The 15,391-nt window shown below is 44.8% G+C and overlaps 1 protein-coding gene across 1 annotated transcript in view; it reads right to left on the bottom strand.

The window, feature by feature from the left end:
• PTTG1IP (PTTG1 interacting protein) overlaps positions 1-15,065 on the bottom strand; it is a 29,618-nt gene extending 14,553 nt beyond the window's left edge. The window contains exons 1-2 of the mRNA XM_073360317.2: positions 14,865-15,065; positions 5,522-5,574 (exon numbers count right to left, since the gene is read on the bottom strand). Of these exons, the coding sequence (XP_073216418.1) occupies positions 5,522-5,574; positions 14,865-14,964 (153 nt within the window). The 5' untranslated portion in view covers positions 14,965-15,065. The remainder of the gene's footprint in view (positions 1-5,521; positions 5,575-14,864) is intronic.
• Between the last annotated feature and the right edge of the window lie 326 nt (positions 15,066-15,391).

Here is a 15,391-nt window from a genome sequence, read left to right as displayed (position 1 = left end):
CTGTCTTCACATACAGCACTCCCCCCCAACTATCACAGGAGTAGGGGGACACAGTTTTTGAAGTTTCCCTGCAGGTCCTGGCACAGCTCTTTGAAGCAGAAGTTTATGGGAGTTTCTGTTGGAGATGCTGGAGCAAAGTGGAAGATTTACAAGTTGTTTTTTTAAAAGGACAAAAAGGAGGCCTCAGGGTTGCTCACACTATCTCATAAAATGGGATTACAGCAGCCGCAGTAGCTCCAGACAAGAAGGAATCAGGACTACAGGACAGAGCAATCATGGTATAGCAAACAGAAAGAGCACGCAGCAATGCATTCAGAAACCTGTAGATTAAGTAATGGGCTGTAATTTGTTGGGTTTAGTATGTGGGTGCTGGTGGTTTGTGCTATACATGAGGTCAGACTAAATGATCTGATGGTCCTTTCTGGCCTTAAACTCAATGACTAAGTGCTCCTTATCTATCTACAGCTTTGGGGGATTCTGTTAAGTAAGATGTGCACACACCTAGAGTAACTCTGATCTTAGTATAACATACATCCTCCCTTCCCCTGCATCCTTTACCCACCACTGTTGCATCTTGTCTTTTTGTTTGTTGACGTGAAGACCTAAGTGTGCTGGGTTCTTAACATTTATAGTGCAGGACAGACCAAATGAGCCAATGCAGCTGTGCCACCTATGCTTCTGGCCTATGGTAGCACTAGTATACCAGCAAAAACAACTATAGGACTTTGTCTGAGCTCATGTGGTTATGCTGGTAGTTTGAACTCTTGTGAAACAGGAAGCATGTGAGTGGACAGTGTTTGACAGGTGCTTTGGGGAGGGAAGGGAATGTATGACTGTCCTCTTTTCCCCTGGCCCCAATGGGAAGCACTGCTCTGAAGAGTGACTAGAAGTGGCATGGAGTTCCATGTTTTCTGCAGTGTAGACAAGGCCTAAGATGACAGTTTAAAAGACATCTGGAGCTGTAGCATTGCCAGAATCCTTGTCTGACAGAACCTTTTATAGAACCAGTTCAGTTAAACCTTTAACTGAAGGTAGAATTTAGCCCTACAACTGGAACTTGAACAAGTTTGTTGACATTAAGATCAAGGTTTGAAAAGTTTCCTCAGCTACCATTCACACAAGTACCTCAACCACCTCTACCCAAGACTACACCTATTTATACTGTTTGATGGCAGGAACAGAAGATTATGGGAATCAAGTCTGTCCTGCCATCCACCTATCAAATCTAACCCAGCTGTCATTCATAGAATCATAGAATATCAGGGTTGGAAGGGACCTCAGGAGGTTCCCTCAGCCTCTCCTCATAAGTCATGTGTTCCAGACCCCTAATCATTTTTGTTGCCCTTCGCTGGACTCTCTCCAATTTATCCACATCCTTCTTGTAGCATGGGGCCCAAAACTGGACACAGTACTCCAGATGAGGCCTCACCAATGTCGAATAGAGGGGAACAATCACATCCCTCAATCTGCTCACTATGCCCCTACTTATACATCCCAAAATGCCATTGGCCTTCTTGGCAACAAGGGCACACTGCTGACTCATATCCAGCTTCTCTTCCACTGTCACCCCTAGGTCCTTTTCCGCAGAACTGCTGCCTAGCCATTCGGTCCCTAGTCTGTAGCTGTGCATTGGGTTCTTCCCTCCTAAGTGCAGGACCCTGCACTTATCCTTATTGAACCTCATCAGATTTATTTTGGCCCAATCCTCCAATTTGTCTAGGTCCCTCTGTATCCTATCCCTGCCCTCGAGCGTATCTACCACTCCTCCCAGTTTAGTATCATCCGCAAATTTGCTGAGAGTGCAATCCACACCATCCTCCAGATCATTTATGAAGATATTGAACAAAACCGGCCCCGGGACCGACCCCTGGGGCACTCCACTTGACACTGGCTGCCAACTAGATATGGAGCCATTGATCACTACCCGTTGAGCCGGACAATCTAGCCAACTTTCTACCCACCTTATAGTGCATTCATCCAGCCCATACTTCCTTAACTTGCTGACAAGAATACTGTGGGAGACCGTGTCAAAAGCTTTGCTAAAGTCAAGAAACAATACATCCACTGCTTTCCCTTTATCCACAGAACCAGTAATTTCATCATAGAAGGTGATTAGATTAGTCAGGCATGACCTTCCCTTGGTGAATCCATGCTGACTGTTCCTGATCACTTTCCTGTCATCTAAGTGCTTCAGGATTGATTCCTTGAGGACCTGCTCCATGATTTTTCCGGGGACTGAGGTGAGGCTGACTGGCCTGTAGTTCCCAGGATCATCCTCCTTCCCTTTTTTAAAGATTGGCACTACATTAGCCTTTTTCCAGTCATCTGGGACTTCCCCCGTTTGCCACGAGTTTTCAAAGAATGGCCAATGGCTCTGCAATCACAGCCGCCAATTCCAAAACACCCAGTTAGTAAATTCTGGGCACCAACTGGTATCTCCTCATATAGGAGCTAGCCAGTTGTACAATGCTTTCATAATTCCCAAATAGAGAAAAGATACTGTGTTCAAGATAATTAACATGTGTTTATGTTCAGCCTTACAATCCTAGAACAATGGGCAATACAGTTAAAGACTTGAGCACTCACAAGACATTCGTCTGATTTGAGGCCGCTATGAGAAGTGTATCACATGAGGAGTTTAAGGAGAAGCTTATCAAAGATTTGATTACTAATATCAGGAAATACTCAGGCATAGTGATGCAGGTTAGAAATACTGACCTCTAACACGTTTCAGAGTAGCAGCAGTGTTATACTCCAAATAAAACAAAGCTTTCTTGCTCTACCACAGATGTAATTAGTGATGGTAACTGATCGTAGAGCTGGATCAGGGCTGGACTGTGGCAGCAGAGTGAATTTTTCCAGCAGTTAACTGTATTGTAAAGAAGCTCTAAAGCCAATTTCCAGTGTAATCTAGATGAGCTGATTTTTATTGTTCTTTTATGCAATGCAAGTGTCCACATTGTTATGCCCAGTGTTATTCTAAGCCTCTTGGGATATAGTATTTTGAGGTTGATTTCCCACAATATCCTCAGCTCAGGAGCTGGGTTACATCAGAGATGCAGTTTATTAGGCAGAGCGTGAGGAACAACTGACCCATAACATTACTGGGGGAAGAGTCTCTTCATTGCTGTTTCAGTGACCTCTTAGGGTCTGTTTACAGTGCAACTGGGAGGCATGATGGCAGCACATGTAGGGATACCTACCCTAGCTTCGATTGAGCTATCTTGCTAAAAATAGCAGTGAAGTCACAGCAGAACAGATGGTGGTGTGGGCTAGTCACCTAACCACAAGCCTGCCTGTGACCCTGATTATATATTTGGGTAGCTAGTCTAAACCATTGTGCCTCACTGCTATTTTTTAGTGAACTAGCCTGATGAAAGCTAGGATGGGTACACCTACGGGTGCTCTCATATCTCCTGACTGCAGTGTAGCCAGATCCTTAGCTGTTCACAAAGGAAGCACAACTCCTTCCAGGAGGTGGTAAAGGATTTAAAGTTACCATACGACATTATATTCTACAGAACATGGAAGCCACAGGATGGTAGAGTAGTTTTGGTAAATCTCTGTAATCCAGAGGTGGGGTTTAAAATAATCTGCCATTCATGAAAGCCAGGGGCAGAACCCCAGAAGCAACTAGACATTTTTCTTAAAAGAAATTCAACGTAATTGTCTCCCAGAGCACAGCTGAGTGGAACCGTAGCCAGTGGAGCCTGTGCATGCTGACCCAGTCATGTGCTAGGGGTATTAACCTTTGTCACGTGGAGGTCAGGTGGCTGGGGCCTGGAAATAGAATTGAGTTTCTTCCCATCACTCCGTCACCCTTTATCAACAGTGTTCTCTTCTGGTGGGGGACTTTCCCCTTTTGCTTTCCATCAAGTTACTGTAAGTCAACTAGAATTCATACTGGGCAAAACATGCTACATGTGCACAACAAGGACTCTTCAGAGGTGTGACAAGCTTCCAACAACAACTGAAGATGTTGGAGGGACTTCACAGGCTAAGGACATTACTGTTGTAGTCTCTATAGGAGTCTGGCTTGATCTAACTAAATAAACAAAGCCACACAAAAACAAAGCCAAGACAGTGCAGAGAAGCCATGGTACTTTTCCATTATCCCCACTGATGCCACAAAGTTCTAGGCTAAATCTATATTGTGGAAGAAGCAGAAACAGGGCTGATGGATTGTAATCCTGAACTCCTTTTCAAAAGGATTAACAGATCCAGATTTCTACTCCAAGTTTGTAAAAAAAGGTTATGTCAGTTTACTGGATCAGAAAAAGAGAGAAGATTGTGTAAGTAGTGGAAGACATGATAGCTTTGAATTCAAAGCTATCCTTTTTATAAGACCTACAATTCCTGCATAGCCAGCTCAGCATCAGTTCCACATATTTTGAATAGGTAGGTTTGGCTTGGTTGGAACTTTGTAATTGACTAGATGCTTAAAAAAAGCAGTTAAGTGTTAGAGTTTCAAGAGAAGATACAAGAGACTCAACAGTGTTCTACTCAGAAATGCAAGGACAACGTGCATTTCCAGGCATGAGAAATAAACTTGTTTTTGTGTTCACTGTTTCGTTTCATAGAACACTGGAGTCTCTCTCAATTTCTCACTTTCCCACAGTTAGGGAACGTTACAACTCTGAATTTGCAGCTCAGAACTGACTGATATAAGGGACAACTTCATACCTATGAATGTATGGTTTCCCCTAGCCTTAGTACCACTAAGTTTCACCTATCTGCACCAACATTCACCTTCATATGATGAGCAGGTACAAATTCAGAGGCATTCGGAGTTTCTCAGCAAGCCAATTTAAAATCAGAGACCTGACACTAGGCAGTTAGAAAAACACACACGTCATTAGAAGACATTTGAGGTGGAGGTCAAGGCCCAGTGTCACTTTTAAGCCTTCCACAATCTTGTAAGGTTTGTTTCAGTAAGACTACTTCTATACCTGAATTCAAGAGCCAAAACTTTGGATTCCTCCTACCCGTAAAGCCAAACCTCCAAAACTGAGGTGTTTGATAACTTCCCCTACCCCCATCTGAATTCCACTTGGGTCTAGGAGTGCTAGAGGAGACACGCTATTTCCAGCATATCCTCAGATTGTGATCTGTTCTCTCAATCCACTCAGCCCACTGGAGAAGTGAGGCAGTTTAGCCAGCACCCACACAGTGACAAAAAGGAAAAGCAGGACTCCAAACAGTCCCCTAAAATACTGGTGGGGAACAGTAGGTCATCCAAACAAAGAATGTGGCAGAGATCATCAGAACCTGGAGGGAAAGGCAAGGTTCTTCAGGAACCCTTTCCAAGGGTTTGGATTAAACATTTAAAAACAAAACCACCCCACCACAGGTGCTTAGCACTTGCAGCTCCCTTTGAAGTCAGCTGGCATAGTGGCTGCTCCCCACTTCAAAATGCCAAGACAGATCTTTTCAGCTGCTTCGCAAAACTATGAACCTTTGGCAGGTTGACACAGCAAGTTCACTTAAATAAAGGAAATAGATTTGTTTTTCTACTACTTACTGAGACTTTTTTCAGACACTCTTCACAAGTTTTGTTTGTGTATTGAGGACAAGCTGTGGAGAGGAAAGAGCCATATTAGTATTTAGCTAGGCCCATACAAGCAACATTTTGAAAATAAATAATGCCTGAACATTTAACTTTGCTGTATCCTCGCAGCCAGGCCGTACTACATATAGTTTCTAAAAAAACAAAGCAGCATTGCCAGACATTTTTCCTTGACTAATTACTCTACTGTAAAGTACAGCAACTTCTTACCTTATTCCTGTGCACTAGTGCTTTGTCTCAGAGAACTGGAGAAGCAGCACCATACCATCAAGATATTCCCACTCTATTTGCACATATAACATCTATTTGTAGAGGCTCCTTTCCACATAATTATCATCTATTGTTGCAATTCTCGTGCCATTAGTGTAACACAATTTAAACAGTTTCGGGAGACACACAGTCTTGAGACTAGATAGCATTACTGCAAGCTTATTATGAAAAGTCTCTTCCACGCAGGCTCATTCTAGGCTGTTTAACGTTTAACTATGAAAACATGCGAGCTATCATAGATTTAGTCCAATGTTTTATTACTTAATTGTTGGGGAAGCAGGTTATGCCAGGTCCCAATTATCAGATTTGCAATTAAATAAAAGTTTTAAAAAGAACTCCACCAATGTTGCTCAGCCTCCTATTTGCAATGACCCTCTTGATGAAAAAAACAATTGAGCTCGTCTTCCTCTTGGTATGTGAGTTACCCCAAGCAGGAGGCTCAGAAACGTTAGTTGCAGTTTAGTTTTCTTCAAATCCAAGCACACAAAATCCTTCAAACTGCAACAGATCATGGTTTCTGACAAACTCTTCACTACACTCTTCTGTTAATATTATGCCCTGTTCACTGTAATCACGTTCTGTTATCTATAAAGAACAAAACCAAATATAACTGAGGTGAAAATGTGGCGAGAGCATGAATAGTTTCCTGGCTAGTATACTCTGAAACCTATACCCTGAGTGTAACAGCCGTGTTAGTCTGTATTCGCAAAAAGAAAAGGAGGACTTGTGGCACCTTAGAAACTAATCAATTTATTTGAGCATGAGCTTTCGTGAGCTACAGCTCACTTCATCGGATGCATACTGTGGAAAGTACAGAAGATCTTTTTATACACACAAAGCATGAAAAAAATGGGTGTTTACATTGTAAGGAGAGTGATCACTTTAGATAAGCTATTACCAGCAGGAGAGTGGGTGGGGGGAGAGAACCTTTTGTAGTGGTAAACACCCATTTTTTCATGCTTTGTGTGTATAAAAAGATCTTCTGTACTTTCCACAGTATGCATCCGATGAAGTGAGCTGTAGCTCACGAAAGCTTATGCTCAAATAAATTGGTTAGTCTCTAAGGTGCCACAAGTACTCAAGGTATATTGTCCCTGAACTGAAGGGCTTGCATACTTTATTGGTACAATACCTCACTGGTTTTAGGTAGTTGTAAAAAGGTTTCTGTGTTTTTGTCATCGTTTAGAAGCTTAAACATGCTATGTCCGCAGATTTTAATTTACAAAATGCATGCTACCTAGGGAGGTGGTAGAATCTCCTTCCTTTGAAGTTTTTAAGGTCAGGCTTGACAAAGCCCTGGCTGGGATGATTTAGTTGGGGATTGGTCCTGCTTTGAATAGGGGTTTGGACTAGATGACCTCCTGAGGTCCCTTCCAACCCTGATATTCTATGAAATAAAAAATCTTCTAAATCACAGGTCTCCCCAATAGTCCCTATTAACATTCGATAGTCTCTTGGTTACCCTAGTGTGCTATAGCGCCACGTTTCCTCCCTTCAACCAAAACAGAGTGTTAGAAGTACAGGAGACAAGACCTCTAAGAACCCACTTCATTAGAATGCTTCCTCCATCTAGTAAACTTCAGAAAGATTATTTCCTTTTCAAACATAGCATTTGAAGAGCACTTTTAATTACTGAATGTTTGAGGAGTAGTTGAGAATTTTAAAATATCAGCAGTACCCTATTTTGCGAGGAGACAACTTTTCTGACAAGATTTTAGTGAAATTATTGAGCATTCAATCGATGGTCTGTGGAAGATGATGTACTACACATTAAAATATCTTTAAAATATCTTTTGTAAACCAGAAAAGAAAGGGTATTTGTTCATAAGAACATTTGTAGTAATGATTTTCCATTAGCTACAATGCAGCTGGTCAGTTTTGTGTTTTCATTTACAGCGGAGATCAGTCATGTGATTAGGGAGCAGAGCTGTGGTTTCTTTTAGGTTTATATCCTCAGGGTACAGCCCTTGAAGTGAGTCAGCATTCTATGAACATAGGTAAGATAGAGATGTTTACACACCGCTCTACATTTTAGAAGTCAGACTCTGCACTCCTAAACTAGATCTGAAGCAGAGACTTTATCAAGTACTAATATTCACTGTCATTACTACCAAGTTGAAGGGAGTCGTGGAACAGCCACTCCACACCCCTAAACACAGTTACAAATGTTGGGGACAGAAGAGAAATCATGGGACTTTTATGTTAACACTAATTATATAGTTAAAAAAGTACAGTAAACTTGTGATTCAGTCCAAGATCAGTTAATTCAAGCCAGCACTATGTTACTGCTGTTTAGCAAGCCCCAATTTCTAAGACCTTCTGACTTTCCAGTCCTTGAGTTGTTCAATTTTGATTCAACAAGAATGCAGCTTTAGAACAGTTAATTCAAGCAACAAGCTGATGGGCAGCAAATATGCAATTGGTGAAGTTTAAAGTCTGAATTAAGCTACATTTGCTCTTCTGCTGCTTTCTACCAGCTTGTCAGATACTTTGCGTGATACGTCTCATTGAACAAACAAAGATACTGCTAACAACTGTAGCAAAATCTCACAAATCCACACTACTGGGAGAGCCCTAATACAAGATAAAGACCCTTCTACATTATGAAAAAACAACGAGGAGTCCTTGTGGCACTTAGAGACTATCCACTTCATACAGCTAAACTCAACGCCTTGCACGGTGACAGGTTTCAGAGTGGTAGCCGTGTTAGTCTGTATCAGTAAAAACAACAAGACGACTAGGAAAGAGGTCCTTCAAATCATGTTGGCTACCTCAATTTCTTTTTAAAGTGCATCTTAACACCTATGACCTCTCTCACTCTCTCTCACTAGGATACAAGGTGGATAAAAACTGATGATGTTGGGGGGGAGGAAATCAAAGAATTGGATTTTTCCACCTTTACATAAGATTTTTGATTTTAGTTAAATTTTAATAAGTTTTTCTTGTTAAAAATAAATCTGTTTAAAATTCAATCTGAATTTAATGGAAAATATGCTAAGGCCTAAAATTATAATAATTAAAACCTTTAAATAAAAATAAATACCCTGAATCCATGAGCCACTACCAAACACTGAGTTAAAGATTACTTTTCTTTGTAAAGAATCAGGAGAAAAACATTTCAATTTGAAGGGCAAGCTTTATAAGATGGCACAACAGGTCATGTTCTGTATTAAGTGTTTGATCCTGTGGGGTTTCCAGGGGCTGTGCTACTGGGGGTAACAGACTGAAATTCATATCTCACCAGGATCATCCACTGAGCCCACCGGGATAGTCTCATACTCCTATTTTATAGCTTCCCTCTCCCTGAACTCTGATTGGCTCAGTTCTCAAATTATGAATATGTATGACTCCACCCCTCATTCACCATTTTCTAACCTACTAAAACGTACAATTAAGAAGCTGAAAATATTAAACTATAATACTCTTTAAATAAATGTATATCATTATAGTGTACCCTCTTAGGTAGCAAAAAGGTATACCAAATATAGCATAAAGGCTCTATTTAGTTCTAAGTCTACATATTTTAATGACTACACCAGTGAGAATGCATCTTTCTTTATACGAAAGAACTGAAGTACAAATGGAAAAGCTGATTGAAATTGATTATTTAAATCTAGACTTTCCACTTGGTGAATTAAATCACCATTATTTAAATCAATCCACCTGGGTAGGATAGAGAGGTACACTCTTAAAACATACCAGCTTAAACATCTTAAAATTTTAGTGTAGTGATGGCAAGTTGTAGTTTTTAATGTTAAACTGTCAATGTGAACCCTAGAGGGGAGCCTAGGGTTCATCTTGACTAATAATGTGCATGTCCTAGTGTGGACAGACTCTTAGGGCTAGACTACACTGGCAACACTAAAGCGCTGCCGCAGGACTGTTTTAACGTGCCTTGTGTGGTCACGGCGCAGCACTGGGAGAGCTCTCCCAATGCTCTAAAAAAACCCACCTCCACGACAGGCGTGGCTCCCAGCACTGGTGCACTGTCTACACTGGCTCTTCACAGCGCTGAAATTTGCTGCGCTCAGGGGGGTGTTTTTTCACACTCCTGACCGAGACAGTTGCAGCACTGTAAACTGCCAGTGTAGACAAGCCCGTAGTGTAGACAATTTAATACTTTTGCAGTTCTATTATCCAGTTCAGTTTTTCATTTTATTTTGAAAAGCACCTACTTTCAGCCCTAATCTAAGTAGACCTTTATGAGTGCTAAGTAGAGGGCCTGTGAAAGTGACATTCTTCACAAGCTAATCGGGAAGAGCCACCTCAATCCTTGGCCGAGCATTCACTGAAACCTTGAGACAGGCCTAGAATGTTTACTTCTGGTGCTACCTCCTCATACTGTCCCCCACCCATCTTCTGCTTCTGTTCTTCCAACTTGTGCAGCTGTTAAAATGCAGGGTGCAGGGCCAGGTTGTTATTTCACTTGTTGAAGAATGAAGAAAAGCCAGTGTGACAAAGTAGGGTAGTATGCTTTTAGGATGCTTGCTGCCACCCTGCTCTCTTCGCCTTCAGAAGAAACTCTGGGAAGCAGTGACTCTGAAAAGGACTTTGGGGGTCCTAGTAAATAATCAACTGAACATGAGCACCCAGTGTGACACTGACCAAAACAGCTAATGAGATCCTTGGATGTAACAAACGTGAATTTTGTGTGAAAAGAGGTTATTTTACCTCTGTATTTGGCACTGGTGCGATTGCTGCTGGAATATTGTGTCCAGTTCTGGTGCCAACAATTAAAGAAGGATGCTGATATATTGGAGAAGGTTCAGAGAAGAGGCACAAGAAATTAAAGTATTGGCAAACCTGACTTCTAGTGACAGATTGAGCTCTTGAGTCTATTTAGTTTAAAAAAAGAGATGGTTAAGGGGCGACTTGATCACAGTTTGTAAGTACCTACACAGGGAACATATCTAATAGGCTCTTCAGTCTAACAGACAAAGGTATAACAAGATCCAATGGCTAGAAGTTGAAAACGGACAGTCAGACCGGACATGAGGCATAATTTTTTTTTTTTTTTTTTTTTAAACAGTGAAGGTAAATAAACATTGGAAAATTTACCAAAGGATGTGGTGGATTCTCCATCAATGGAGATTTTTAAATCAAGACTCGATTTTTTTTTTTTTAAAGACATGCTTTAGTTCAAACAAGATTTTTTTCAGGGAAGTCCTATGGCCTGTGCTATGCAGGAGGTCAGATTGGTGGATCACAGTGGTCCCTTCTGGCCTTAGAATCTAGGCATCTGGTAGTATTGCTAGATCCCCACTTACTCTTTGATGATCATATAGCAGCAGTCACCTGAACAAGTGCAAACAGGGGTGGAGGTGGTTAGCCAGGCACTAGCCAAGAAGTTGAAACTTTTTCTTTTCAATTCAATCTTTCTGCCATGGCCTATGCCTTTATAACCTGAGGATTAGACTTCTGAAATGCGTGAGAGGGATGCACTTTAAATCAACTCACAAACGGAAACCTGCAGCAAAGGTGGCAGCTTGCTTATTGGAGAAGTTTCTCACAGTCAACACATGACACCAGTGCTTCATGACCTGCACTGCCTGCACGCTGGCTTGAGTGAATGGAAGGGGATGGTTTTGACCAAGAATCTTAAATGGCTTGCAACCTTCGTATTTGAGATGCCTTTCCCCCGGTGCCATGTTAATGCAGCTGCAGGTAGTCAGTCAAAGCACTCAAGTTGGAGTCCCCTCAAGAAAAGAGGGAGCTGTTGGGCAGTGTCAGGGTGTTTTCTGTGATGGGCTGTAATCTTTAAATTCATTCCTAACTTTAGTCAAAAGTCACATGACATCAGGGCACACTTCAAAACCAATCTTCTCGCAAGCTTCTCCTCTTGTCTGGTTTGGGGAAGCCACCTTGTTGGTCTGTAACTGTAAAGTATGTACAAGGAATACATAGCATTTTGGAAACGTTTTAGAGTTTGTGAAAATCTGATCACAAGACCCAAAACCTCCACCCTAAGATTTTGAAATTTGTTAACTAGCAGGAAGACGGTGGAAACAGTGCACTGGGATGAAGGCAGTTACATCAAGTGAAAAATAATGCTTTCAACTCAAAGTATTTCTCACCATCCATCATGTGAGATGCATTCCATACATTTGTAATACCACACTCTGGCAGAGAAATCAGGTAGCCTGCTCAGACTTCTCTGGACCTTCAGGAGGTTAAAATAGAACTGGAGCTTGTTCATGTGTGGAAGGGCACCTCTCAAAGCCTGAAACAGAAGCCCCCTTTATAGCAGTCAGCTATTACTAAGCAGTAAGTTATTACTTCATAGTGTTTCAGAGATACAATCTTATCAATACAGTGAAAAGTTAAAAACTTAGTTATCAAAACTAATAAAATACATAGCAATACACTGTCCTTGCTTTGTTTGTTCGCTTACCCACCAATTCACATAATTCAGTAACTGACATCCCTGCACTGAAAATTCGTAACAACTATAAGAGAACTTCAATATGAACTTCCAATGAAGGGAGCTGTAGCTCACGAAAGCTTATGCTCAAATAAATTGGTTAGTCTCTAAGGTGCCACAAGCACTCCTTTTCTTTTTGCGAATACAGACTAACACAGCTGCTACTCTGAAACCTGTCATTATGCAAGGCACAGAGGGAATAGTGTGTATGGTTGGTTTCACAATGCTGTCTTCGCTAATCTCTCTCCTTAGTCATGTTAGGCATTACTTGTAACACTAACAGGTGAACAAGTTTTCACACAAAGGTGTGATTATAAATTGGTGTTCTGCTAACAAGATAGCTACTCTGAAACCTATCTTGTTAGCAGAACACCAATTTATTTTCACACCTTTGTGTGAAAACTTGTTCACCTGTTAGTGTTACAAGTAATGCCTAACATGACTAAGGAGAGAGATTAGCGAAGACAGCATTGTGAAACCAACCATACACACTATTCCCTCTGTGCCTTGCATAATGACAGGTTTCAGAGTAGCAGCTGTGTTAGTCTGTATTCGCAAAAAGAAAAGGAGTGCTTGTGGCACCTTAGAGACTAACCAATAAATTGGTTAGTCTCTAAGGTGCCACAAGCACTCCTTTTCTTATTGCTAACAAGAGTTTGCAGAACAGGAAAAAAGACAAGAGCCAAGACAACTAATGAAGCTTAAAATTTTAAGCTGACAGACTCAAAAGCCTTCTATTGCAATAAGACGACAGCACAGATGTTTTGTTGTAGCATTATTAAGTCTTTAAATATACAAAAAAGCTAAGTTTTCAATGTTAGTTTTATAGTCACAAGCATCACAAAATGAAACCTATTTCATCAGAAAATCTGTTAAATCACTTCAGAGAGTCTTACAAGAGGGGCTACAAACAAGGCAAGTACTATCAGGAAATTTAGTCTATGTATAGCTACTAACTTTCTTCAGTTATTTTTGATTCACCACAGCAACTTACAAATTCAATGCACATCTTCCAGAAGTTGAGACTGACATTAAAGCCACTACCACAATGGGGACAGACTTCCAAAACAGATGTCATCCGACACAGTTAGCACAGTTCTAGTTTTAAGCTTACATGCTGTCTAACCACATTTTAATGACTTCCCTGATTAGCACACTCCACTCTTTGATAAGGCAAGGCTGTAACAAATAGCCCACTGTGCTTAGAAGGCTAAATACTGAGACCAACTATTGCAAGGTCTTGTCTTCACAGTGAGAAAGGGGTGCGTTCTTCCTCTGTTAGCTGGCAGTGGGGAAAATCCTAACGAAGACCAGACACTAGTGAAGTTGCTATGTTCAAACAAGCAAGTAGCGGTAAAACCCAGGATCGCAACTCCACCAGCTCCAGGGGAAACTACCAATGGCCTTCTCTCCGCTAGAAGCTAACGCGAGTTGTCAACAGCAGCAGTCGCAGGGCAGGGGTGGAGGGGAATTAGAGTCTCAGATGATTGTAGGGGACTGGACACTTGGGGGATGTGTCGGATATGGGGGGAGGAAGAAGAGACACCAGAGGCAGGAAGTGCGGGGCAAGACACCTGGGGGGATCGGGGAGGAAGTGCGAGGCAGGGGGTCCGGTACGGGGGGGGTTGGCAAGGCGCCAGGGACAGAAGAGATGGGGCCAGGACACCACGGGCTGTGTAGGGCAGGCTGTGGCGTGTGGAGGGAGGTGCGGGGCAGGGGACCGGGGGCTGTGTGGGGCAGGCTGTGGCGTGTGGGGGGGCAGGTGCGGGGCAGGAGATCGGGGGGGGGGGCAGGACAGGACACCGGGGGCTGTGTGGGGCAGGCTATGGCGTGTGGGGGTGGGAGGTGCGGGGCAGGAGACCGGCGGGTCGGGCTTGGGGGGGCATGACACTGGGGGCTGTGTGGGGCAGGCTGTGGCGTGTGGGGGGAGGTGCGGGGCAGGAGACCGGGGGGGGTCCGGCTTGGGGGGGCAGGACACCGGGGGCTGTGTGGGTCAGGCTGTGACGGGTGGGGGGAGGTGCGGGGCAAGAGACGGGGGGGGTCCGGCTTGGGGGGGCAGGACACCGGGGGCTGTGTGGGTCAGGCTGTGACGGGTGGGGGGAGGTGCGGGGCAGGAGACGGGGGGGGGTCCGGCTTGGGGGGGCAGGACACCGGGGGCTGTGTGGGTCAGGCTGTGACGGGTGGGGGGAGGTGCGGGGCAGGAGACGGGGGGGGTCCGGCTTGGGGGGGCAGGACACCGGGGGCTGTGTGGGTCAGGCTGTGACGGGTGGGGGGAGGTGCGGGGCAGGAGACGGGGGGGGTCCGGCTTGGGGGGGCAGGACACCGGGGGCTGTGTGGGTCAGGCTGTGACGGGTGGGGGGAGGTGCGGGGCAGGAGACGGGGGGGGTCCGGCTTGGGGGGGCAGGACACCGGGGGCTGTGTGGGTCAGGCTGTGACGGGTGGGGGGAGGTGCGGGGCAGGAGACGGGGGGGTCCGGCTTGGGGGGGCAGGACACCGGGGGCTGTGTGGGTCAGGGGAGGTGCGGGGCAGGAGACGGGGGGGAGGTGCGGGGCAGGAGACCGGGAGCTGTGTGGGGCAGGCTCTGCGTGGGGGTCCGGGCTCTCTTACCTCCCTCCGACGCAGCAGCCGGGGAGGCACTGTCCGGGGCCATTGCCAGCAGCAGTAGCGCCAGCGGGGCGCAGAGAAGGAGCCCGCTGCCCAGAGCCATCGCGGGTCTCGCAGCCGCACAGCCCAGCGCTCGCAGCTATCTCGTCCGGCCCCCGCCCCGCGACCTTCCGCAACAGCGCCGCGAGACCTGCTATTTGCTCGCGGGGGCGCGCGCGGCCGCACTTCGAGAGCCGGCCACGCTCGCCCCCTGCCGGGCAACAGGGCCCGCGCGGCCCGACCATGTCTGAGGGGAGCGACCCGCCTCGGGCTCCGCCCCCCAACCGCGGCCCCGTCCTCGCACCACTCTCAGCCGCCGCCCCCCGTCTCGGGTCCCGCCCCCAACCTCCCTCCAGACTCCACCACCTCCAATTGTTCCCCCACTCTCAGGTCCTGCACTCCCAACCCCCCCCAGCACCACCCCAACGCCCCTTCCCCACACCCCGCCACCTCCCGACCCCTCGGGCTCGATACGTGGAATAATCCCGCCA

This window comes from Lepidochelys kempii, chromosome 9 (assembly GCF_965140285.1).
Source record: "Lepidochelys kempii isolate rLepKem1 chromosome 9, rLepKem1.hap1, whole genome shotgun sequence".
NCBI lineage: Eukaryota > Metazoa > Chordata > Testudines > Cheloniidae > Lepidochelys > Lepidochelys kempii.
The sequence above is the reverse complement of the archived record's forward strand: the minus strand, read 5'-3'. Positions and strand labels throughout refer to the sequence as shown.